The sequence below is a fragment of the Balaenoptera ricei genome, chromosome 2 (assembly GCF_028023285.1).
Source record: "Balaenoptera ricei isolate mBalRic1 chromosome 2, mBalRic1.hap2, whole genome shotgun sequence".
NCBI classification, from domain to species: Eukaryota; Metazoa; Chordata; class Mammalia; order Artiodactyla; family Balaenopteridae; genus Balaenoptera; species Balaenoptera ricei.
The window spans coordinates 113,986,909-114,009,919 of record NC_082640.1 but is presented as its reverse complement, the minus strand read 5'-3'; the positions used below and the strand labels follow the sequence as shown (position 1 = coordinate 114,009,919).

Sequence of the window (23,011 nt, the reverse complement as noted above, 5' to 3'; positions counted from 1 at the left end):
CATCTTTGGAACAGGGTTTCCTGCCCACCTCCATCTTGAGCCCCAATTTGCCTTGGCAGTCCCCTGGGCAGAGATCATACACCAAGTCACACCCCAGAAGCTGAATATCCGTGTTCCAGGCGGCCAGGCCCCCAGGGCTGAGGTCTGGGAGAAGTTGGACCAGGCTGGAACTGGAATGGGTGAGCTCTCCCTTGAGATGCATCTGGAAATTTTAAAGTTCCTCTGCCATCCTAAAGGAGTCTGAGTTTGTTCATAGGTGTCCAAGCACCAGGGAGAGGAAGGAGCTGGGTCAGGTGCTTCCCCCTCCCCTGCTGGCAAATGCCTGGAAGAGTGGGCCTGTGGAATGCGGGGTGGGGGGGGGGGGAGGGGGAGGGGAGGGGAGGTGGGGAGCCTCTCTGTATCCAAGGCCTCGGGTTCACAAAGGGCCTTAAATTAGACTTCTGATGTTATCTCCAAATGACGCTATACATAGAGCCATTGTCTATTTTATGTGTTTGAAGTGTTAATGTGTTAAATGCAAATATTGAAAATATGCTACAGTTTTTCAATCCAGTTTGGCATCTCACTTTTTAAATTCCAGGAACCTCAAAAACGGAAGAAGGAAGGTTTTTCTCTGGAGTCTCTGAGAGGCCTTGATGCGTTCTTCCCAAAGGAAGAACGCGGGGTGGGCCGGGGAGGGGGCGGGCAACGGGAGGGAGGCAGCGCGCACGAAGGAGCAGTAATAGGGCAGGAGAGGTGCGGGCGACCCGAGCCGCGTCCTTCCAGCTGAAGCTTGGGGGCAGGGGGCAATCCCAGCTCCTCTGAAAGAGTCCTGCCCTTTTGTGCCCGAAGTCCCCACTTTTGCTCCTCACGGCAGCAGGAGCGAGCCAGAGTGAGGGCAGGGGACAGGCCTAGACTGGCAGAGAAGCGTTAAGAGGCGGCACAACCGGCCCGCCCGCGGTTCCGGGACCAGATGCTCAGGCATCACGTTCTCTCGCCAGGGCTAGAATCCGTGTCCAGCCCCAGACCCCTGCGGAGGCCCTGCCAAGGGTGTAGAGAGGCTCCGCGGAGGACCCCAGAAAGGCGGAAGGAGCGTGCTCCCTCCCAAGGGAGAGACAGATGTGGGGCTAATGAAAGGGATGCAGAGAGGCGCGGGGCTGGCGGGGTAGATCGGGGGCGTGACGGGGAGAGGAAAGCTCCCGGGAGGGAGCGAACCAGACCACCTGGAGGTTCGCCGCGACGCCGGGCTGCAGCCGACGGGGGAGAGGAGCCGGGAGGGGGCGTGCAATTTGGCCCGAGGGTCCTGAGCTGAAACTCAACACCCGCCTTTGGAGGGATCGTCCTCCTTTCTCCTCCGCCCCTTTTCCCCTCCCTCCTTTCTCTTAATCCCCGGGACTGAGCCCCGCGCCGGAGCGGAGAGGGCCCGAGGGGAGGAGAAAGGAGCTGCACAGAAAGGGCGCCGGGAGCCCGGGAAGGGGAGGGAAGGGGAGCCGCGAGCGGGGGGTGAGCCTGAAGGCCGCGCGCGACCCCTGGAGCCTTCCCAGCGCTCTCAGTGTCCCCCCCCCCCCAGCCCCACCTCCAGGCGAGTCCGCAGGACCCTGGCCTCTGCTCCTCCTTCGCCTTCTCTTTGCTCCTTCTTGCTTTGTGGCCTTTCTCTCGGTTGCCTGAGACACCCGGGCTGCCCCGAGCCCTGGGGCGCGCGGAGAGGGCCCGCCAAGGGTGCGTGTAAGCGGGGCGGCGGGGCCAGCGCCGAGGGCCGGGGGCCGAGGGTGGGAGCGGGAGCTCCGACGTCGAGGGCTGGAGGAGGGCGTGTGGGGAAGGCCGTCCCGCCCCTTCGAGCCGGGCCCGCGTGCGGGTAGCGAGGCGCCGTCGCGGCGCCCCCAGGCCCCCAGGCGCCCTGCGACCTAGTGTGCGTGCTTGGGAACCCGCCTCCTCGCCGGGGCTGCGAGAGTCTCGGCAGAAAGCAACCACTCGGGCCGCCCAGCCCAGCCGCCGCGCTCTCCGAGGCATTCGGCGCCAGCCTGGCCTCGGTTCGCCAAGTCGGGCGAGTTTGAAGAGGAACGAACGTCTCAGTTTTCACTGCCCCCCGCCCCCTCCCTCGCAGCGGGGCTGCCGCAGAGCCCCCGACGCCCGACCTCAGCCTCGGGAGCACCGCTCTCCGGCGCGGCAGCCGGGTGGGGAGGCTTGGCCCCTAAACTCGCTCGTCCAGCCCGACCGCCCCGGCGGCTTCTCCCTGCCCTCGGGGCCGTCCTGAGCGGCCCGGGGAGGCGTCGAGCGCAGCCCCAGCTCCCGCCTCCTCGCCCGCCCTGGCACTGGAAGGGAGCTTTGGGCCCGTGCGGATCCGGGGTGCCCCCTCGGCCTAGGACAGGCAGCTCCGGGGGCCTGGTCCACCCGGCAGCCCCCGGGAGGCCGCGGGGACGGGGCAGAGCGCGCGCCCTTGGATGAGGTCCCGCAGCGACGCCCCGGCCCGCCCCGCTCCTCCTCCTGCCCGGCCAAGCTGCCTCCCATTTGGGGAGTTTCGTGGGTTTTCTTTCTCCTCCTCCAACCTCTGCGGAGGCCACGACTCAGGCGCCGCAGCAGGGGGCCGCCTCCATGGTGCGGGGCAGCCGCTGCTGAAGTCAGCGAAACCGAGCCTGGCCTGGAGCTGGCCGCGCGGAAGGCCAAGGCCATGGCCATAGCCACGTCGGTGAGTCCACCAGAGAGAGGAGGCTGCCGGGCAGAGACGTCCACAGCCTGTCCTGCACTCCTGTCACTTTTATTTCTGCCTTCTCTTTGTCTCGCTCCTTGGTCTCTTGCTTCTTCGGGAGACTGTGTCCCCCTTCTGGCACTTTTGTTTCCCTTTCCCCCTCTTACTCCTCATCCCTAGCTCCTACTGGATCTGGCCTCCCTCTTCTCTCCTCCCCCTCCCCATTCTCCCCTTTTTCTTTCTAGAGGCTGCTCCTGGAAGGAGGGGAGGGGGCAAGCGTGAGTCCTATCTGCTCCTTTATGGGCGGGAACAGATGGCCACTGGAGGTTGGCAGGGGCTTGTGATTGGGAGGCTAATAAAAGGTTGGGAGGGGGCTGAAAGAACGGAGGTGGTTCCAGGGAAATAGGAGAGGGCAAAGGGCCCAAGGGGGCCCTTCTCTAGAGGAGGGATGGCAGAAAGGTGGGAAATAAAGTAAAAGAGGGAGATCCGGCAGGGAGCAAGAGAAAATAGAGGGAGGAGGGGAGGGGATGTCAGCCAGCCTCTGGCCACTTTCCTAGGACTGGGGACAAAGGGAGGAGACAGCTGGCATGATGGGCCAGTGGGAGGAGGCCTCCCAGGGAGCGTGTGGCCCACGGCCACCCCCCTTTAGGACAGCCACTCCCTCACAAGTCAGCTGGGCCCTTGAGGAGGGGGTAGAGCTGGGGTGGCCACACCCATCATCAATCAGTCTATCAGGAACTCTGGCCTGGGTTCCCGCAATTGCAAGGCCCAGAGGTTTGGTCCCATTGGACAGAATTCAAACCTGACACAGGGAGGAACTCTTCACGGCCCCGCCCCTGCTTTCTGTCCTCTACTGCTTGTAGTCTGAATCCAAGCAACTCTGTCCCCTTTCCACCCTTCCCTAGGCCCTAGGATTCCCAGGGAAAGCGAGGCTGCCACCTGCTTTCTGGCCCCCTCTGAATGGGCATTCTGCGAAGGAGGATTGTGAGGCTGGGAAGAGAAGCATGGCTTCTGACATCCTCCCACACCCCTCGAGGATGAGTTAGATTTTCATTCCTTCTCAGACCAAACTCCTCTTAGCTCCTCAATCTGTATGATGGTGAGCAGACCCTAGTTCGGAGCCGGAAGAGGGGGAGGTCCTGAACATAGTGGGGTACTCTGACATAAAGATACCTTCTTAGGAGCCAACTGGTCAGCTGGTCAGCTTTGTAGCCTCAGGAGGTAGATCTTTCTTTTGCCTGGGGGAGCGAGGGGTGTTGGTATTTATGCTTATGAAACTCACAGGATCCTAATAACAGCTAATATTTATTGAGTATTTACTGGCCCTAAGCTGGCCCTGAGCTTTGTCTGGGTTTGTCCTGGTTCTTTGACGCATTATCTCACCCAGTCCTCACAACAACCCTGTGAGGCTAGTACTTATATTATCTGAAAGTGGATATTCAGCTATGGATATGGAATTCTATAAAGGAGGAAACTGAAGCTTGGAGAGGTTAAACAAACTGCCCAAAGTCACCCAGCTCAAAAGTGGCGGAGCCAGGACTCAAACTCAGGTCTGTCTGCCTCAGAAACCGTGCTTTTAACCCCCTGGCTAGATCCAAAACGCCAATTTCTAATTCACAGTTAGAAAGAAAAGGGCCAAGCTAACCAGGAATTTGTGTCATCTGGCTAGCGTATTGGCTTTCTGTGGGACAACATCCTTTAGAAGCCAAAATATAATCAGAAAAGGGTTTGATAATTTGGAATCAGGCAAGAGAAGTCAGCTTATTGTTAAAATCACCCAGCCATAAAGGGCTGGACAACCTCTCCACCTGAGGGAAACACCGGCCATGAGGAACAAGCACTCATGCTGGCTGAGCCGGCCATCCTTCGCCCAGGGCCTGGTGGCCAAATGCAGCCTGCCAGAGATCTTGAGCTTGAGAGGTTTCACTGAGTTAGCCCACGTGGATTACCTGTTCAGTAATGCCTAACTACCTGCTTTCCACCACTGCCTGGGATCCTGCCAGCGGGCTCGGGTCACTTAGGAAACATAACTGAAGCGGAATATATTTTGACATTGTGAGTGGCTTAAGCTTGATTCTACCAAATAACTTGGTGGAACCAGAGCCCAGTGAAGAGAGACTAGCAAAGGGAACTTGGGCATCATGAAGACTTCCTGTGAACTTGAGTCATGTTTGAGCCATGGGTCCTCTTTTTGTTTTGTTTTTTAAGTCTTTTTGTTGTTGTTATCTTTTTATTTTATTTTATTTTTAAATTTTTATTATTTAATTCTGTTTTATTTTTGGCTGTCTTGGGTCTTCGTTGCTACGCACAGGCTTTCTCTAGTTGTGGCGAGTGGGGACTACTTTTGGTTGCAGTGAGCGGGCTTCTTATTACAGTGGCTTCTCTTGTTGCAGAGCGTGGGCTCTAGGCGTGTGGGCTTCAGTAGTTGCAGCACGCAGTAGTTGTGGCCCACGGGCTTAGTTGCTCCACGGCATGTGGGATCTTCGTGGACCAGGGCTTGCACCCGTGCCCCCTGCATTGGCAGGTGGATTCTTAACTACTGTGCCACCAAGGAAGTCCCTTTTTTTTTTTTTTAATTGAAGTATAGTTGATTTACAATGTTGTGTTACTGCTGTATGGCAAAGTGATTCAGTTATACATATATATGTACATTCTTTTTTATATTCTTTTCCACTATGGTTTATCATAGGATATTGAATATAGTTCTCTGTGCTATACCATAGGACCTTGTTGTTTATCCTTTCTATATATAAGAGCTTACATCTGCTAATTCCAACCTCCCACTCCATCCCTCCCCCAGTCCCCTCCCCCTTGGCAACCACCAGTATGTTCTCTATGTCCATGATTCTGTTTCTGTTTCATAGATAGGTTCATTTGTGCCATGCTTTAGATTCCACATATAAGTGATATCATATGGCGTTTGTCTTTCTCTTTCTGACTTACTTCACTTAGTATGATAATCTCTAGTTGCATCCATGTTGGTGCAAATGGCATTATTTCGTTCTTTTTTATGGGTGAGTAATATTCCATTGTATATATGTACCACATCTTCTTTATCCACTCATCTGTCAATGGACATTTATGTTGTTTCCATGTCTTGGCTGTCATGAATAGTGCTACTGTGAACTTAGGGGTGCGTGTTTCTTTTGGTATTATAGTTTTGTCCGGATATATTCATGGGCCCTCTTGACTTAACTACTGTTACTAATATAAGAAGAAAAAAGTGGATCCTTTTTTTTGGAGGGGTGCGCTGCACGGCTTGTGGGATCTCAGTTCCGTGACCAGGGATTGAACCTGGGCCACGGCAGTGAAAGCCTGGAATCCTAACCACGAGGCCACCAGGGAGCTCCCAAAAAGGAGATCCTTATGCTTGTGGTTGTGAAGAGGCAGCAGAGGAGTGAGTGAGAGGCTCTGGAATCCCACAGCCTGGAGTTCAAATCATGCTGCACCAGCTGTATGTCGTTGGGCAAAGTACCAACCTCTCTGTTCCAATTTCCTTTCCAAATGGGGATAATGATGGCTCCTCCCTCATCAGGTTGTTGTGAGGATTAAATGAGATGAGATGATTAGTGCAAACACTCTCTCAGTGTCTGGCTATATAATTTGCCCTTGATGTCTATGGCTTACCTGAGCCTGTAGCTCTCAAAGGAAAAAGCTTAGATGTCCCCACCAGACAGGACTGGAAACAGGCTGATAAATGTTTGCTCTTGGTTGGTCCACCAGCCCCCCTGCATACACACACACACACACACAAACACACACGAGCGTATGCACTTTTCTCTTCTCCATGATAACCTCAGCCTCTGCTGGTAGAACCTTACTTGCTCAGACTGAGAACAAAACAATTGCTTTGGTTTCTGTTTTCTTCCTTATAATGCCGAGGCTCTGTCTGGGCTGGGCTTCTCCCAGTCTTTCTCAGAATGCGGGGTCTCTGCAGCTGCTTAATCTAACCTGCTTATGGGGGATGTTGCCTGGGAAACAGGGAAGGTAAAGGAGATTCTATGGGAGACCTTTTCAGGACTTCCTCATGTAACTCATTCAACGTATGTTCATGGAGGACTGATTCCAGGTTAGGCCTATTGCAGAGGCTAGGAATATAGAAATCCCTTTTCTCACAGGGCTGACAGTACAAGGGAAGAACTCGATTCTTTAAAGTAAATAGACAAATAGTATGAAGTACTGTGAAGGAAACAATGGGTGGAGACAGACAGAGAATGGGGTGGGGAGAAGAGTGAGAAGAAGACATTTAAGAAGAACTGAAGGATGAAAAAGGGCCAGTCAAATGAATAGTCAGGGGACAGGTAAAGGAAGTGCAAAGGCCCTGAGGTGGGAAAGAGCTTGTCTAGGTCAAGGAATAGAGAGGGAGAATGCAAGGGATGAAGCTGGAGACAGGCAGGGCCCAGTCAGGAAGAGCTGAGTCAGGAGGTCAGATTTTTAGCTTGAGGGAAGTGGGGAGCTCTATGTTTTGAGCAGAGGGTGACATGACCTGATATGTGTGTGAAGACCCCTCTCCCTGCTCCCACCTCACCCACCAGGCCCAGCTGGCCCGGGCACTGTACGACAACACCGCCGAGTCCCCCCAGGAACTGTCCTTCCGCCGAGGGGACGTTCTACGGGTACTGCAGAGGGAAGGCGCTGGTGGGCTGGACGGCTGGTGCCTCTGCTCCCTGCATGGCCAGCAGGGCATTGTGCCTGCCAACAGAGTGAAGCTCCTTCCCACTGGCCCGGCACCCAAGCCTGGCCTCTCCCAGGTGCCGCCAGCCCAGCCTGGCTCACCACATCCAGCCCCAGAGCACGGCAATGAGGACCAGGAGGTGAGAGCTGGAGCCCCCCAAAACCCCAAGCCAGGACATTCCCCTCCGCCGGTGCCTGCACGTGGAGCAGGGAGAGCTCTGTGATGGCAGCTCTGCACCGACTCTGCTGTACTAATCCTGTCGGCCAACCCTTTCTGGGCTCTTTCCCCACTGGTACAGGGAGGGGGTTGGAAGATGTCTGAGCTCCTCCCGGGCACACATTATCTGATCCTCTGGTCCCCACACCGCCTGACCCACCCGCCTGTGTTGATCTCCCAGGTGTATGTGGTGCCACCCCCAGCTCGGCCCTGTCCTACCTCGGGACCTCTGGCTGGACCCTGTCCGCCCTCCCCTGATCCCATCTACAAGGTCCCCAGAGGCAGTGGGACCCAACAGGCTGCCCCTGGAGATGCCCTGGAGGTGAGGGCTAGAGGTTTGTGTGTATGTTGGGCAGGGAACAGATGGCTCTTGGGGGTGGGGGTTAGCGGAATGGGGGCCCACTGCTGAGACTGAGAGTAACCAACTGCTTCCTCTCCAGGTCTATGACGTACCCCCCACCGCCCTCCGAGTTCCCTCCAATGGCCCCTATGACTCCCCGGCCTCCTTCTCCCGCCCTCTGGCCTGGGTTGTCCCCCAGTCCCCTGGAGAAGATGAAGCTCCCTATGACGTGCCTCTGGCCCCGAAGCCACAGTCAGACCTGGAGCCAGATCTGGACTGGGAGGGGGGCCGGGAGCCAGGGCCCCCCCTCTACGCTGCCCCCTCCAACCTGAAACGAGCATCCGCCCTGCTCAATCTGTACGAAGCACCAGAGGAACTGCTGGCAGACGGGGAAAGCAGGGGCACTGACGAGGGCATCTACGACGTCCCCCTGCTGGGGCCGGAGACTCCCCCTTCTCCAGAGCCCCTGGCAGCCTCGGCTTCCAATGACCTGGACGCCCTGGCCCTGCTTCTGGCCAGAAGCCCCCCACCCGCACACAGGCCCCGCTTGCCCTCAGCTGAGAGTCTGTCCCGCCGCCCTCTGCCGGCCCTGCCTGTCCCGGAGGCCCCCAGCCCTTCCCCGGCTCCCTCTCCTGCTCCAGGCCGGAAGGGCAGCATCCAGGACCGGCCTCTGCCCCCACCCCCACCCCGCCTGCCGGGCTACGGGGGCCCCAAGGTCGAGGGGGATCCAGAGATCGGGGAGGTGGAGGACCATCTAGAAGGACACCACAATGAGTATGAGGGCATCCCGATGGCCGAGGAGTATGACTACGTCCACCTGAAGGTGAGCTCGCCTCCAGCCAGCACCCCCCATAAATGGCTCTAGGAGAGCCAGGGATGGGGAGAGGAGCAAGGAGGCCTGAGGCCCCAGATGCAGACCCTGGCTTCCTCCCTTCCCTTCTTCCCCTCCACTGGCCCTGCACCCTATGGCCTGGGCCCCAGTACTTGGCCACGTCACTTGTATCGGTGCCACGTTCCTCCCCCTAAACCCAGCCTGGGGTCCCTGAGACCTCTGACCTGCCACCAGAGCTCTCCTGGACCTAGAGTCAACGGGTTGCAGACCTGATGGCAGGAGAGACCTTCGGGAGGACGTGGGAGCGGGGAGGAACAGGAAGACCATGGAGGCTAGACCTCAGCCTGCTCTCCCACCCCTGCACTGAGACCCTCATCCCCTCCTGCAGGGCATGGATAAAGCTCAGGGAGCCAGGGCCCGGGATAAGGCCTCCCCAGGGGATCCTGAGCTGCTGGAGAGGGGGCCACCAGAGCAGCAGGTAACCCCATGGGGGTGGTGCTAGAGAAGGGGGATGGGGGGGAGGAGGACCAGGAACTTGGAAGAAGGGGTATTCTTAACTCGAGCATCAAGGGAAATCGATTTAGGATGGGGGTAAGAGTTCAGTGACACACGACAGTTGGAGTAGAGAGGAGTTAGAATTCAGGAAGGAGCTGGAACTTAGAAAAGGATATCAGGGATTCGGAAAGAGAGGAAAGAATGTGTTGGAGAAGAGTCAGAAAACCAAGCAGTCAGGGGAGCAGAAGAGTTGCTGGGCCGGGTGACTTCTGAGGCCCCTTCCAACTGTGAATTCCTGGGTTCCTAAGAGACCCGGCTCCTAATCCCAGCTCCACCACTAAGAAGCCGGGGGCTCTGAAGCCGCCAGTTAATCTCTCTGGGCCTTGGGAAAGTGAGATGGTCTCCTCGACCTGATCTAGAATGGTCCTAATCACAATAGCTACCATTTGTCAGGTTTGTACCAAGTGCCAGACCCTGTGCTCAGCACATTGCGTGCGTCAGCACTGATCACAGCCATAGTTAGCACTCATATAGTGCTTGCAGCGTGCAATTCTCTGTTCTCAGCCCTTTCTATATATCATATCAGCTAATCTTCACTGCAGCCTTAGGAGGCAGAGACGAGAGCTGCACTATCCAATCTGGTAGCCACCAGCCACATGCGGCTACCGATCCCTCCAAATGTGACCGGTCCAAACTGAAATGTACTGTAAATATAAAATGCACACCAGATGATGGAAGCTTGATGTCTACTCAAGAATGAGGAGGAAGGTGGTCTTCTTCCCCTTCCCACTTTTCCTTTGGTTCTCAGGGCAGCACTCCATTGCCTGCCTGCTTGTAAATCTCACAAGTGTCCTATACTAATAAACTCTTTCCTTACCTGTCAAAAAAAAAAAAAAAAAAAAAATGCACACCAGATTTTGCAGACTTAGTATGAAAAACAATCTCAATAATTTTCATATTGATTACAGTGTTGAAATTACAACATTTTTAATATATGGAGTTAGAAAATATGTACCAATTTCTTTGTACTTTTCTTAATGTGGCTACTAGAAAATTTGAAATTACATGGGTGGTTCGCCTTATGTTTACATTGGACAGTCCTAGGCTCCCCATTTTAGAGACAAGGAAACAATGAAGTTCAGAGACTTGTTTTTGAGGTTGTTGGTATCCAGATTTATCTGACATCAATTCTGGGCACCTTCCTGCCACTCGCCATGAGAATCTAAATTGTCTGACGGGCAGAGGTACGATCTAAAGGAATTGAGCTCAGGGAGAAAGGAAGGAATGAGGAACAAAGGGAGGGAAGGAGAAAGGAAATGACAACAAAAGCTGCAGTAACGAGAGCAATCCCACTGACCACTCTTCTCGCCCTCAGGAGGCCCCGTCCCCAGGGGAGCCACTGGTTCTTCCCGCCGGAGATCTACAGCTCCTGCACTTCTACGCCGGGCAGTGCCAGGGCCACTACTCAACACTGCAGGCAGCCGTGGCGGCCCTGATGTCCAGCACCCGGGCCAACGAGCCCCCGCGCCTCTTCGTGCCCCACGGCAAGCAGGTGCTGGTGGCCGCTCACCGCCTGGTGTTTGTTGGGGACACCCTGGGCCGCCTGGCAGTCTCCACTCCTCTGCGAACACAGGTCGGAGCTGCAGGCACAGCGCTGGGCCAGGCATTGCGGGCCACGGTGCTGGCCGTCAAGGGGGCCGCCCTGGGCTACCCATCCGGCCCTGCGGCCCAAGAGATGGTGCAGTGTGTGGCGGAGCTGGCAGGGCGGGCCCTGCAATTTACCACCCTGCTCACCAGCCTGGCCCCCTGAGCCCCTTGGCCCTGCTCTGCCCTCGCCTGCCTGCCAGAGCCCCCTCCATGCCTTGGGTGGCTGGAGGGCTCTGTTTTAGGGACTAGGAGAGGTGGAGGCATCTCTCCCCCTCCCCCCGCTTCCAGTCATCTCAGCCTCTCACGGAGGCACCTCCTCCCCTACCCCGCAGCTTTTTGTACGAGCCATTTTGTATAAATTATTTATATTTAATATTATTCCCTGCTTTGTCAGGGGCAGGTGCCAGGCCCTCCAGGGCAAGGAGGAACTGGACCTTCCTCCTCCCTCAGCCTGGCGTGGAGGTTCTTGGGCACCGCGTGGCCGCCTGCCTCTGGGATTTCGGCCCCACAGAGGTTCAGGTAGCTGAAACCTGAATCATTTTCAGATTCTGGGGGAAGGGGCCACCCGGAGCCCCTTCCCTGTCCTGTGTCTTGGCTCTAGAACATCAGTGCCTCACTGTTAGCTGAGAGTGAGGGCAGGACGTTGGCCACCCAGAATGGGAAGGTCTGGGAGAGGCCAGAGGGCTCCTCCCCACAGGAGGCAGGAGAGCTGGGCCTTGGGCGCTGGTGCATCTCAATAAACCAGGCTGTCTGGTTCCTTGACTCTGCTTCTTGGGAGCCTGGGGACTGGGCCTGGCACCCTTGGCCAAAACGATGAGACACACGCTGTGGGCAGGCTGCCTTTAGGGTTTTGGGGAAAATTTTGCTGTATCTTCAACAACTATTCATCTGGCAGGTTCTCAGCTCCCATGTGATGTGCCAGGCGCAGTTTTGAAGGTACATCATGGGGGTGGGCTGGATATAAACGAGTCAGCTAAAAGAAGTAAGTAAAGAAAGAAACCTGCCACAAAGTTGACAGTTGCTGGTAATGGAAATAAACAGGGTGATATGCCAGACTAACTAGATGAGGGGAGAGGCCATTGGAGACTTTAGACAGCATTGTTGGGGAGGTGGTATCTGTGCTGAGACTCGGAGGATGAGAGAACCAAGAAGAGTCTGCGACGCGGCATACCAAGAAGGCAGGCCCTGATTTCTGGCCAAGGCCTCTCCTCCAAGACCAATGTCAAATGATGTCATTAGAGAGGTGCACATGTGGAGAGGGTGGCCACAAGAGAGCCTTCATGATGCCATGCTGAAGAGGTCACCCCAGCTGTCCTCAGCTTTGTGCCATAGGACAGCTCTGGCCAACTGGAGAGTGCTGCTGGCCTGGGCGCCCTCTCCCTTCAGTTAACCCAAGAAGGTCTAGCCCCTTAAACTCCCCTTTCCAGGCTCCCTGACTGTCCTTCTGGACACACCATTTTTTAGAGGAGCTGAGGGGCCAGTGAATTTAATGCGTTGGAAGTCCATAGTCCACAGGGCTTTGGTGAAATTAATGGGCCATGGCTTAGATAGGGGATCACTCCAGCCATTTACCACAAGGGAAGTAGTCCAAGCCACAGATCCATTGCTTCAGTTGTGCTTTCCCAAGATGCTACTCTGGCACAGTGACTGGATTGGAGGCACCCCAAAATTCAGCCACAGTCTTAGTCCCTTGGCCCCTTTCCCCATGCATTTGCCTCCTCCAATTTGGGTTCTTTGTTCTCATTTCACTCTCAAAAGGAAACTCATTTTCAGATTCTGAGGCCACCAAAATTTACCCCGGGTGTTGAAGACTTGTAACGGGGGCCATCCTCCATCACCTTCCATAAAGAATTTCAAGAGATCAGCCTGGAATTAGAGTCAGAGGTCTCAGTGCAAGTTTCCATGTACCTATATGTCTGCAGGTAAATCCCGTCAGTCCCTCCAAGTCCTGGTTTCATCTTTAATATGAGGATGAGCAAAATGATCTCACAGGCTTGTTGTGAGGCCCTAACAAGATAATGCATGTAAAGAGCCCAGCACCACAGAAAGTTAAAGGGATTGTAATTCCAGGACAGACACAAGGACACAAACATACCCCCAAGGAATGTTGGCTGTGACAGCACCAAAAGTAAATCCTGAAGAGATGCTAAAATGAGTTGGGGGAGGGGAAGTGGTGTGAGGCTGCTTATTGCATTAGAATAGTTTCCCATATTTGGAAAATTTCTGAACAGAGGAGACAAATTAGAAGTGTCGTTCAGTGGAGACAAGAGGGAATGGATTTCCTGGCTGAGACTGATAGGACATGCCTTTTCAGCCCTTACCTGGAATTAGAGAATAAAGTACCTATTAGATATCAAATGTCTTAGAGAAGTGTATCTCAAACTTTAATGTACATACACCTAGGGATCTGGTTAAAATGCAGATTATGACTCAAAGGGCTGCGATTCTGCATTTCTAACAAGCTCCCAGGTTATACAGCTGCTGGTGGTCTGTAACTCACACTCTGAGTAGCAGTTCAAGGAGTTAGGGAAAGCTTCTCTGAGGCAAATATGCTTGAGCTGACAGCTGAAGGATGAGAACTTGACTAAGGGGGAGGAGAAGCCTTCTAGGTGTAAAGACCAGCTTAATGCAAGGGACCCGTGGCACTGGAAAACCTGAAAGAATGTCAGTGTGACTGGAGCGCAGAGAGTTTGGGGAGAGATGTGAGGTGGAGCTGCAGAGAGCATAGGATCACGTTTGAGGTGTCTAGAAAAATAGTATTTACCTTGACAGTGAGAAGACATTGAAGGCTGTTAAGTAGGAAAGGGACATGAACAGATACGCTTTTTTTTTTTTTTTTTTTTTCTTTTTGGCTACGTGAGCGGTGGGTGGGGGGCTCTTCGTTGTGGTGTGCAGGCTTCTCCTTGCAGTGGCTTCTCTTGTTGCAGAGCACAGGCTCTAGGTGCACGGGCTTCAGTAGTTTTGGCACGCGGGCTCAGTAGTTGTGGCTCACGGGCTCTAGAGCACAGGCTCAGTATTTGTGGCACACGGGCTTAGTTGCTCCAGCGTGCGGGATCTTCCTGGACCAGGGATCGAACCCATGTTCCCTGCATTGGGAGGCAGATTCTTAACCACTGCACCACCAGGGAAGTCCCAGATCTGCATTTTGAAAAGATCACTCTGTCTGCACTATGAACAACAGATGGGGAAAAGGGATGGAAACAAAGCAGATGCAGAACACTGGTTAAGAATTGAGGCTAAAGCAGTCTGTACAACAGGTAGCTTGACTAGTGGTGGTAGAGTTGGAGAGAAGCAGAATATCTGATAACTATATAGGAAGTAAAATAGACAGGATTTTGTAAAGGATCTGACATGGGGGTAAGGAAGAGGGTGCTCCAAGGGCTGTCAACTGAGCATCTGGCCACAACTGGATGATGAGGGTGCCATTCAGTGAGGAAAGAAGCACTAGAAGACAACCAGGGTGGTGGGGGGTTGGGGGGAAACATGAGTTTGGTCTTGGATGTATTGAGTTTGAGATCCCTGTGAGTCATCCAAGGTAAGAGGTCAAATAAGAGGTGGCCTCATGGGTCTGGGGCTCAGAAGAGAGGTGGGAACTGGAAATGTAGATCTGGGGATCAGGTTTGTATTGGCTCGTATTGTTTATACTGGGGGTGACTGAAGCCGGGCACAGGTGAGGTCCCGAGGTGGAAAGAACAGTGTGAGAGGAGAGGAGGACCTAGAACCAAGCCTCTGAAGATCGCAGACACTGCTGATGGCAAGGAGGAGGAGGATAAGCCTGTGGTAGAGAAAAGAGGCGCAAGAGAAAGAAAACCAGGAGAGTGTGGGACTTAGCAGCCAAGGAAAAAAGTGTTTAGAGGAAGGGGTGGCCGACAGTGCCAAATGCTGTTGACAAATGATGGAGACTCAGCCAGGGAGGGGGTGGTGAAACCAGACAAGTGGTCTTGTAGAGGACTGAGGCCAAGGCTGAGTACAGTGCCCAGCCCAGTCCGCCATATGCATGCCCTGTATCATCATTTCCCGTATACCCATCTGTCTCCTCAGTAAGCTACTCCAAGGTCGGTCTTTTCCATCCTGTTATCCCCAAAGCCCAGCACAAGGCCAGAACATAACAGACACTTAATAAATTTTACTGATGAATGAGTGGATGGATGGATGGGTGGGTAGGTGGATGGATGGGTAGATGAGAAGGAAGAATTGGAAGCAAAGGAGGAATTGCTGGCATCTGCCTGGGATCTACTATCCTTCAGGGTCTTTTTTTTTTTTTTTTTTCCCCCTTTATACCGCAATGGCCCGCAGACCCAGGGAACAGAGACAGAGCCCCATCCTCTCCCTCGGCTGGGCCGTGGCCCCCCTTCCTCTCTCTGACGAAGAGTCTGGACCGAAGGTTCTGCTGACGTGGGAAGGGGAGGAGAGTCTGGAGGAAGGGGAGGGGAAAGCGGCGCAGAGATCGCAGAGACGAAGGAGGCACCCGCGGCTGCTGAGCTGCAGAGCAGGGTCTCTCCGGCTTCTGTGTCCGGGCACCGGGCGCGCCACTGGGCCAGAGGGCAGTGCATCCTTTCGGTGCGGGCCGGCAGGGCCCCTGCGGTCGGCAAGCTGGCTCCCCGGGTGGCCACCGGGACCCCCGAGCCCAATGGCGGGGGCGGCAGCAGAATCGACAGCACTGTAGAGATCACCCCCAGCCCCAACGGAGTAAGTGCCCGCGCCCTGGGGGCTACGCCATCATCTCCCCGCACCCCCGCCAAGCGCCCGGCATTTTCCTCCCGCGCCTCAGCCGCCGCCGCCCGCCTTCCTCCCGCTTGCTCCCGGCCTCTTCCCTTACTCTGCGGTTTTCTCCGCTTCACCCTTCTCCTGCCACCACCCCACACACCCCTTACCTCACCCCCCCACACACAGCAGGTCGGGACCCTCGGAGATGCGGTGCCCACGGAGCAGCTGCAGGGTGAGCGCGAGCGCGAACGCGAGCGGGAGGGGGAGGGCGACGCGGGTGGCGACGGGATGGGCAGCAGCCTGTCGCTGGCCGTGCCCCCCGGCCCCCTCAGCTTCGAGGCGCTGCTCGCCCAGGTGGGGGCGCTGGGCGGCGGCCAGCAGCTGCAGCTCGGCCTCTGCTGCCTGCCCGTGCTCTTTGTGGCGCTGGGCATGGCCTCGGACCCCATCTTCACGCTGGCGCCCCCGCTGCATTGCCACTACGGGGCCTTCGTCCCCAACGCCTCTGGCTGGGAGCAGCCCCCCAACGCCAGCGGCGTCAGCGTCGCCAGCGCCGCCCTAGCAGCCAGCGCCGCCAGCCGCATCGCCACCAGTACGGACCCCTCGTGCAGCGGCTTCGCCCCGCCGGACTTCAACCACTGCCTCAAGGACTGGGACTATAACGGCCTCCCCGTGCTCACCACCAACGCCATCGGCCAGGTGAGGCAGCCTGGTGGGCCGCGGGTTCGGGGGCGGGCCGAGAGCGACCAGCGAGGGGCCTCACACCCGCTCCGTCCCTCTCACGTCTCTAGTGGGATCTGGTGTGTGACCTGGGCTGGCAGGTGATCCTGGAGCAGATCCTCTTCATCTTGGGCTTTGCCTCTGGCTACCTGTTCCTGGGCTACCCGGCAGACAGGTGAGGGCTGGGCGAGTAGAGAGGAGGGGGTGCTAGGGAGGCTGGCCCAGGCGGCTTGCCTTGGCAAGAGGCTGAAGGGGACTCGGTGGACTCTGCAGTGTTCTCTGGATTTCTTCTGTTCAATGATATGCAGCCCCACCCCTGTCTCAGCTTCACTCCCCATCAAGAAATACTCCTTCCATACCTCTTCCACACAGGGAATAACTCTTCCTTCCTTGCCAATCCCTAGATCCATGGATCAATGGCCTCATCTCCAAAGACAATAGCCCCATCCCTACTAACCAAAACCCCTATATGCACAGATCCAAAGTCCTAACTTCTCCTCTATCATCCCTATCACCACCAAGCACCTCCCTCACCATCATCACGGATTGATAGACTCATGCTTGCTAAAAGCCCTATCCACCTGGACTGTTAACTCCATCTCAATGGCCTCATTCCTAAAGCTCATTATGTTAATTTCTAAATATCAACAGCTCCATTCACACTGACCAATAGCTCGACTCTATAAACAAATGACTACCCTCATGGGGGTCAATAGTTCAACCCCCATGGATCAGTGACCACAGTAGCACCCCTCCCCCAAGACTAACAGCCCCATCCTCATGGATCTTCAGTGCTCTCAGATCCTCTCAGATCAAAAGCCCCATTTCCAGGAATCAGTGGCCTCATCTCAAAGATCAACAACCCATCCCACCAACCAACAGTTCTTCCCAGGGGTCAAAACTCCCATCTCCTCTGATCCTCAACACCATCACCACTGACCAGGTACTCCATCTCCACTGACCATCCCTGTGGATTATTAGACTCATCTCCACTGGTCTACAGTCTCATCCAAATGGATTTATAGTTCAACTCCCATGGATCAAAGGCAACCCAACATTGAATAATCCAGTTCCCTAAAATCAATGCCTATCCTCACTGCCCAATAGTCACACACCCCTGTGGGCAAATGATCCTAAACCCACAGGTCAATAGCCCATCCTTATGCATCAGTGGCCTCACACCCACAGACCAGTAGCATCATTCCTGTGGAATAATAACCTCATCCTCAAAGACCAATAATTCAGTCTCCTAAATTCAGTAACCTTAGCCAATAAGCTCAGCCCCATGGAAAAATGGCTCCACCATATTGGGTCAGTAGCTTCACTCTCAGGCTATCGGTGCCCCCTTCCCAATGACCAGTGACCCCAGTCTACATCCCCATAGATCAGTGGTCTTATCCCCCAAAATCAATAGCCTAGCCTTCAGTAGCCCTGTCCTCACTGACTTATAGTCAGTGACCATCATCATTGACCAATTGTCTCGTCTCCTCTGGTCTGTGACCCCATCCTTACTGATTATTCCTATGGATTAATAGATTCATCCCTACTGGCCAACTGTCCCATCTACATGGACTGAGATCCCTATCCCATGAATCAATAGCTCCATCCCCAAAGATCAACGGTCCAATCTTCAAAGATTAGTGATCATCCCTGCTGATCAATGGTCCTATCCCATAGATTAAGAGCTCCATTCCCATGGATCAATGGCTCCATCTTCTGGTCAGTGGCCCCAGCCCCACTGACCACCCCTATGGATTAGTAGACCCATGCCCCAACCCCATGGAAAAATGGCTTCATCCCCCAAAATCAATTACTCAGTCCCCTAAGATCAAGAGCTCCATTTTCACTGACCAATATTATCCCCATGGACAAGTGGCCAATGGCCTACCTCCATAGATCAATAGCTCCAACCCCATATATCAATGACCCCATCTTCTCTGACCAGTCTGAGCAAGACAAGCTCCATCCCCACTGACCAATAGCTCTATGCCCAAGGACCAATGGTTCCAAGTCCCCTAAGCAATATCCCATCCACTCTGATGGTTGGTCTCACTTCCATGAAGAAATGCCCTCATCTCTGACCAATAGCCCCATCCCAAGAGTCAATGGTCCTACCCCCACAGAACCATAGCCTCGCCCCAGTGCCCAGTAGCCAACCATGGTCCCCATCCTCTCCCATCTTCTCTAGCCTCACTCCAGGGCCTCATCCTTATACCTCCAGCTTTGAAGTGGGCAGCTGGGCCCCACCCAGCAACTCCTCCCCCAGGGAGTCTGGGTGATCAGAGGCTCTCCCTACTTTCCAGGTTTGGCCGTCGTGGGATTGTGTTGCTGACCTTGGGACTGGTGGGTCCCTGTGGAGTGGGAGGGGCTGCTGCAGGCTCTTCCACAGGTGTCATGGCCCTCCGATTCCTCCTGGGCTTTCTGCTTGCCGGCGTTGACCTTGGTGTCTACCTGATGCGTGAGTGGCACCCCACCAGAGCTCCTTCCCTAGGGACTCATGCCTGCCTGTCTGTATCCCCAGGCCATTCCCACTGCTCCCTAGGATCCCCTCAGTCCCTTCTTCAGCCCCAGATTTCAGCTGTCCGGAATCTCAGCTGTCTTTCTGCCCAGGCCTTTGAAGGATCCAGGGGTCTTCCTTCTCTCCACACCCCTCTCCTCCCATGATCTTTAAGGCTTTCCTTGCTCTGGACTTACTGCTGTCAGGGAATGAGCCTTATTTTTAAAATGAAATCCTGAGTAGCTGTATGACCTTGAACAAGGGTTAATGTGAAAGTCAAATAAGAGGTCTGGTGTGAAAGGGCCCATAATTTGGGAATGCTGAAAACCCAGCAGGGACTCTGACCCTTGAGCCCTCCCAGGTTTGAGTGGGAGAGGAGAGAGAACTGAACATCTCTCCACTCTTTGCCTTAGAGGTTAGCCTGTGGGAGGTGATGGCTGCAGCCTCCACTCAGGGGCTGACCTTGCTCTCTGTCCTCCTCTCTCCCTCTCCCCTCTTCTCTCCCACGCCTCCTTCTTCCCTGGCCTCTCCTCCCTGTCCCTGCTGTATCTCCAGGCCTGGAGCTGTGCGACCCAACCCAGAGGCTTCGGGTGGCCCTGGCAGGGGAGTTGGTGGGGGTAGGGGGGCACTTCCTGTTCCTGGGCCTGGCCCTTGTCTCTAAGGACTGGCGATTTCTGCAGCGAATGATCACCGCTCCCTGCATCCTCTTCCTGTTTTATGGGTCAGTATCACCCTCCACCTGTTGTCTGGCCATTCCCATCATCTCTACCTCCAGCCTGGCTCTAGCCTGGAGACCCCTCCTCTTCTCCATTGCCCCTTGTCCAGGCCTGCTCCAGCCCCAGCCCCTCAGAGGTGGGAGTTTTCCATCCCTGGGTCAGGATTCAGGAGGCCTCACAGTGTACCCCCCAACCCACCCCCAGATGGCCTGGTCTGTTTCTGGAGTCCGCACGGTGGCTGATAGTGAAGCGACAGATTGAGGAGGCCCAGTCTGTGCTGAGGATACTGGCTGAGCGGAACCGGCCCCATGGGCAGATGCTGGGAGAGGAGGCCCAGGAGGCCCTGCAGGGTAAGAGACAGGGGTCCCTACAGGTGATACCTCAATGTGCACACATGATGGTGCCCTCTGTTGTAGCTGTACCACCTTCTCCCAGGGTCCCTACCACCCATGTGGGAGGACCCTGGGTTCTCAGCTGTTCCTTCTAACAGACAGCTCCTCTCTCTCTCCCAAGACCTGGAGAACACCTGCCCTCTCCCTGCAACATCCTCCTTTTCCTTCGCTTCCCTCCTCAACTACCGCAACATCTGGAAAAATCTACTTATCCTGGGATTCACCAAGTGAGCCTGGGTGTCTGAGCCAAGGGCCAGGCCAGTAGCTGGGATGGGGGCTGGCCGGGTGGGGAAAGCCTGAGGACCCCTACAGAGGCCAGCCAGGGCTGTGAAAGGCTGCAGATGGAGATTCAGACACCGTTCTTCGCCTCCCCACCCTGTCTCACAGCTTTATTGCCCACGCCATTCGCCACTGCTACCAGCCTGTGGGAGGAGGAGGGAGCCCATCGGACTTCTACCTGTGCTCCTTGCTGGCCAGCGGCACAGCTGCCCTGGCCTGCGTCTTCCTGGGGGTCACCGTGGACCGATTTGGCCGCCGGGGCATCCTGCTTCTCTCGATGACCCTCACTGGCATTGCGTCCCTGGTCCTGCTGGGCCTGTGGGATTGTGAGCATCCTCCCTTCCCCACGGTGTGGGCTCAGCAAAGGAACCCCAGCAGAGGTGCCTCAGACGGGCTCAGCCACTGCTTCTGGCACAGGCCTCCCAAAACCAGACCAGGCCCTGCCCAGATCTTCCGCAATTCTCCCGCTGGCCGCACAATCCTGTCTGTTCTCCCAACCAATGAGTGAATGCCCAGACCCACCCGGCTAGGGATCAGAGGGGATGATGGCAGGGACTAGGCCAAGCGTGATCTCCCCACCTCCGTTCACATGCTCCTCTCTTGGTCCTCCAGATCTGAACGAGGCCGCCATCACCACCTTCTCCGTCCTTGGCCTCTTCTCCTCCCAAACTGCTGGCATCCTCAGCACCCTCCTTGCTGCTGAAGTCATCCCTACCACTGTCCGGTGAGAGCAAGGGTGCTGCCAGGGGAGTCTCCAGGTCTCCAGCTGAGGACAGGGCCTGAGGGATGAAAAAGGGGAGGCTGCTGGAGAAGAGCTGGGGTGAGGCCCACAGCTACAGGCTCAGTGCCTTGTCCGTCTCTCCCAGGGGCCGAGGCCTGGGCCTGATCATGGCACTGGGGGCGCTTGGCGGGCTGAGTGGCCCAGCCCAGCGCCTCCACATGGGCCATGGAGCTTTCCTGCAGCACGTGGTGCTGGCGGCCTGTGCTCTCCTCTGCATCCTCAGCATCATGCTTCTGCCGGAGACCAAACGCAAGCTTCTGCCCGAGGTGCTCCGGGATGGGGAGCTGTGCCGCCGGCCTTCCCTGCTGCGGCAGCCACCCCCTAACCGCTGTGACCACGTTCCACTGCTTGCCACCCCCAACCCTGCCCTCTGAGCGACCTTCGAGCACCCTGGCAGGAGGCTGGCCCATACAGAAAGGTGGCACAAGGCCCTGGCAAGGAGAGCGGGAGGACTGAATGAGGAAGGCAGGGCTGCCCTAAAGCCTCAGAGGCACCTCACGCCAGTCACGGAGAGCTCAAGAGGGCTGCCCTCAACCCCATCTCCTTGCTGCTTTGTGTTCACTTCCTTGGCAAGAGACAGGGGACAGGGAGGGAGCTCCACACTGTAACCACCAGGTCTGGGCTCCATCCTATGCCCAAAGACATCCTCCCAGACCTCATTCTTTCTTGCTCTATCATTCTGTTTCAATAAAGACATTTTGAATAAATGAGCATACCATAGCCTGGACTTCCCTCCCTTCTGTTGTCCTTCTGACTGTCTCTTGGGTGAAGGTTTCTCTCAGTGGAACCCAAACCAGTAAAATTCTCCCTCCCCCTCCTGGCATCTGTCCCCTCTTCTCACTCCCCCACCATGTTAACTTACAGACAACTACCACCACCCCTTACTCACTGCTTGCTGTGCTGCTAGGACTGGGCTAGGCACTTTACAAACTTCATTTAATCATTTAATCCTTACAACATTGCAAGGTAGGTGTTTGGACCAATTAAAGTTTCTTGTTTTTGCAAGCAATAATAGCTGACTGACTCTAATGAACTTAAACATAAAGGCAATTTATTAAAGGGATCTGGTGGGGCAGGTTGTGGTGCGGAGCTCACAGAGTAGAAGGAAAAGCAGAACTAGTCATAAAAGGCCAGGAGCCAGAAAAGGCAAGAGAGCAAGTGACTGGCTAGCTTGTGTATCACACCACCCCACCCCTATTACTGACAACCGGGGAGGGGAAAGCAGTACCTGAGTGCTGCTGGCAGAAGTAGGACTGGAGTTGTGCAGGTAAACACAATGGATGCCCATGACAGTATTCTTCTCCTTTTACAGATGACGAAACTGACACTCAGAGACTCAGTAACTTGCCCAAGGTTACAAAGTTAACGAGTGACAGCTGGGATATAACTGGATCCTGGAGCTGGAGCTCTCTAGGGATGCACACCATGGCCAGCTTCCCAACTCCTTCCAATCTTTGCGTGCTACCCTTGGAAGCGAGGAGTGAGTCTCTAGGCCTCCCTGGGAGGGGGCTGTAGGAGACTAGGCCTTCTACCTCAGTGCCAGGGCCTGCCTTTGACTAGCCCTGGCCTGGCTTTGGGCAAGTCTCTTAACCTCCAGCTTCCTTCAAGGGTTGCTGTGAGAATTAAACAAGATAATACATTGTAAGTGCCTCTTAAATTATCCCACTAGATGGTAAGCCCCTTGAGGACAGGAACTTCGTCTTACTCAACTTTGAAACACCAACACGTGACCCACGACAGGTGTTCAAAAAGTTGTATCTGTTAATTCTTTAAACAAATGTTTCCTGTGCTGGATTTACAGACCAGTTCCATCCTGGATATTTAGGGCGTGGGCCATCCTTCAAGGAGCTTAAAATCCATCTAACACTGGGAATATTAATGAGGAGGGAGAGAGACCAGTGGTTTGGAGCATCGAAAGGCTGACTCCTGAAGGAGGTGAGACTCAGAGAGGCAGAAAGACCTTAGGCAAGGGCCCAGGAGACAGGTACATAGCTCTCAACTCAAAGGACATAGGGAGAGCAAAGGCCTGGAGGAAGGAAAGGGTGAGGAGGT

At 55.2% G+C, this 23,011-nt stretch overlaps 2 protein-coding genes across 7 annotated transcripts; both read left to right on the top strand.

Annotated features, from left to right (window-relative positions):
* The first annotated feature begins 1,463 nt into the window (after positions 1 to 1,463).
* EFS (embryonal Fyn-associated substrate) lies at positions 1,464 to 15,317 on the top strand. Of its 5 annotated transcripts, none has more exons than XR_009500887.1 (7): positions 1,464 to 2,665; positions 7,201 to 7,479; positions 7,738 to 7,878; positions 7,997 to 8,719; positions 9,117 to 9,206; positions 10,599 to 11,806; positions 12,629 to 13,228. XR_009500887.1 is itself a non-coding variant. In XM_059913869.1 (7 exons), exons 1-7 carry the CDS (start codon positions 2,648 to 2,650, stop codon positions 15,233 to 15,235), a joined length of 1,497 nt encoding a protein of 498 aa, XP_059769852.1. In that variant the 5' UTR covers positions 1,464 to 2,647; the 3' UTR covers positions 15,236 to 15,317. The 5 variants fall into 5 exon arrangements, 4 of the variants coding, with proteins under 4 accessions (XP_059769852.1, XP_059769849.1, XP_059769851.1 ...); XM_059913869.1 differs by lacking the exon at positions 12,629 to 13,228 and adding an exon at positions 15,167 to 15,317 and having other exon boundaries at positions 10,599 to 10,775; XM_059913866.1 differs by having other exon boundaries at positions 10,599 to 13,228.
* On the top strand, positions 15,243 to 21,677 carry SLC22A17 (solute carrier family 22 member 17). Of its 2 annotated transcripts, none has more exons than XM_059913864.1 (10): positions 15,243 to 15,559; positions 15,767 to 16,273; positions 16,366 to 16,469; positions 18,598 to 18,752; positions 19,347 to 19,512; positions 19,712 to 19,857; positions 20,021 to 20,126; positions 20,287 to 20,558; positions 20,791 to 20,902; positions 21,045 to 21,677. In XM_059913864.1, exons 2-10 carry the CDS (start codon positions 15,866 to 15,868, stop codon positions 21,331 to 21,333), a joined length of 1,758 nt encoding a protein of 585 aa, XP_059769847.1. In that variant the 5' UTR covers positions 15,243 to 15,559; positions 15,767 to 15,865; the 3' UTR covers positions 21,334 to 21,677. The 2 variants fall into 2 exon arrangements, with proteins under 2 accessions (XP_059769847.1, XP_059769846.1); XM_059913863.1 differs by having other exon boundaries at positions 15,479 to 15,559; positions 20,287 to 20,504.
* The last annotated feature ends 1,334 nt before the right edge of the window (positions 21,678 to 23,011 follow it).

Coding starts and splice junctions, on each gene's coding strand:
- EFS (XM_059913866.1), top strand. Junction 7,480..7,737: donor ACGGCAATGAGGACCAGGAG/GTGAGAGCTGGA, acceptor TTGATCTCCCAG/GTGTATGTGGTGCCACCCCC. Junction 7,879..7,996: donor CCCCTGGAGATGCCCTGGAG/GTGAGGGCTAGA, acceptor CTTCCTCTCCAG/GTCTATGACGTACCCCCCAC.
- SLC22A17 (XM_059913864.1), top strand. CDS start 15,866: ATGGGCAGCAGCCTGTCGCTGGCCGTGCCCCCCGGCCCCCTCAGCTTC. Junction 16,274..16,365: donor CCACCAACGCCATCGGCCAG/GTGAGGCAGCCT, acceptor TCACGTCTCTAG/TGGGATCTGGTGTGTGACCT. Junction 20,559..20,790: donor GCAAAGGAACCCCAGCAGAG/GTGCCTCAGACG, acceptor TTGGTCCTCCAG/ATCTGAACGAGGCCGCCATC.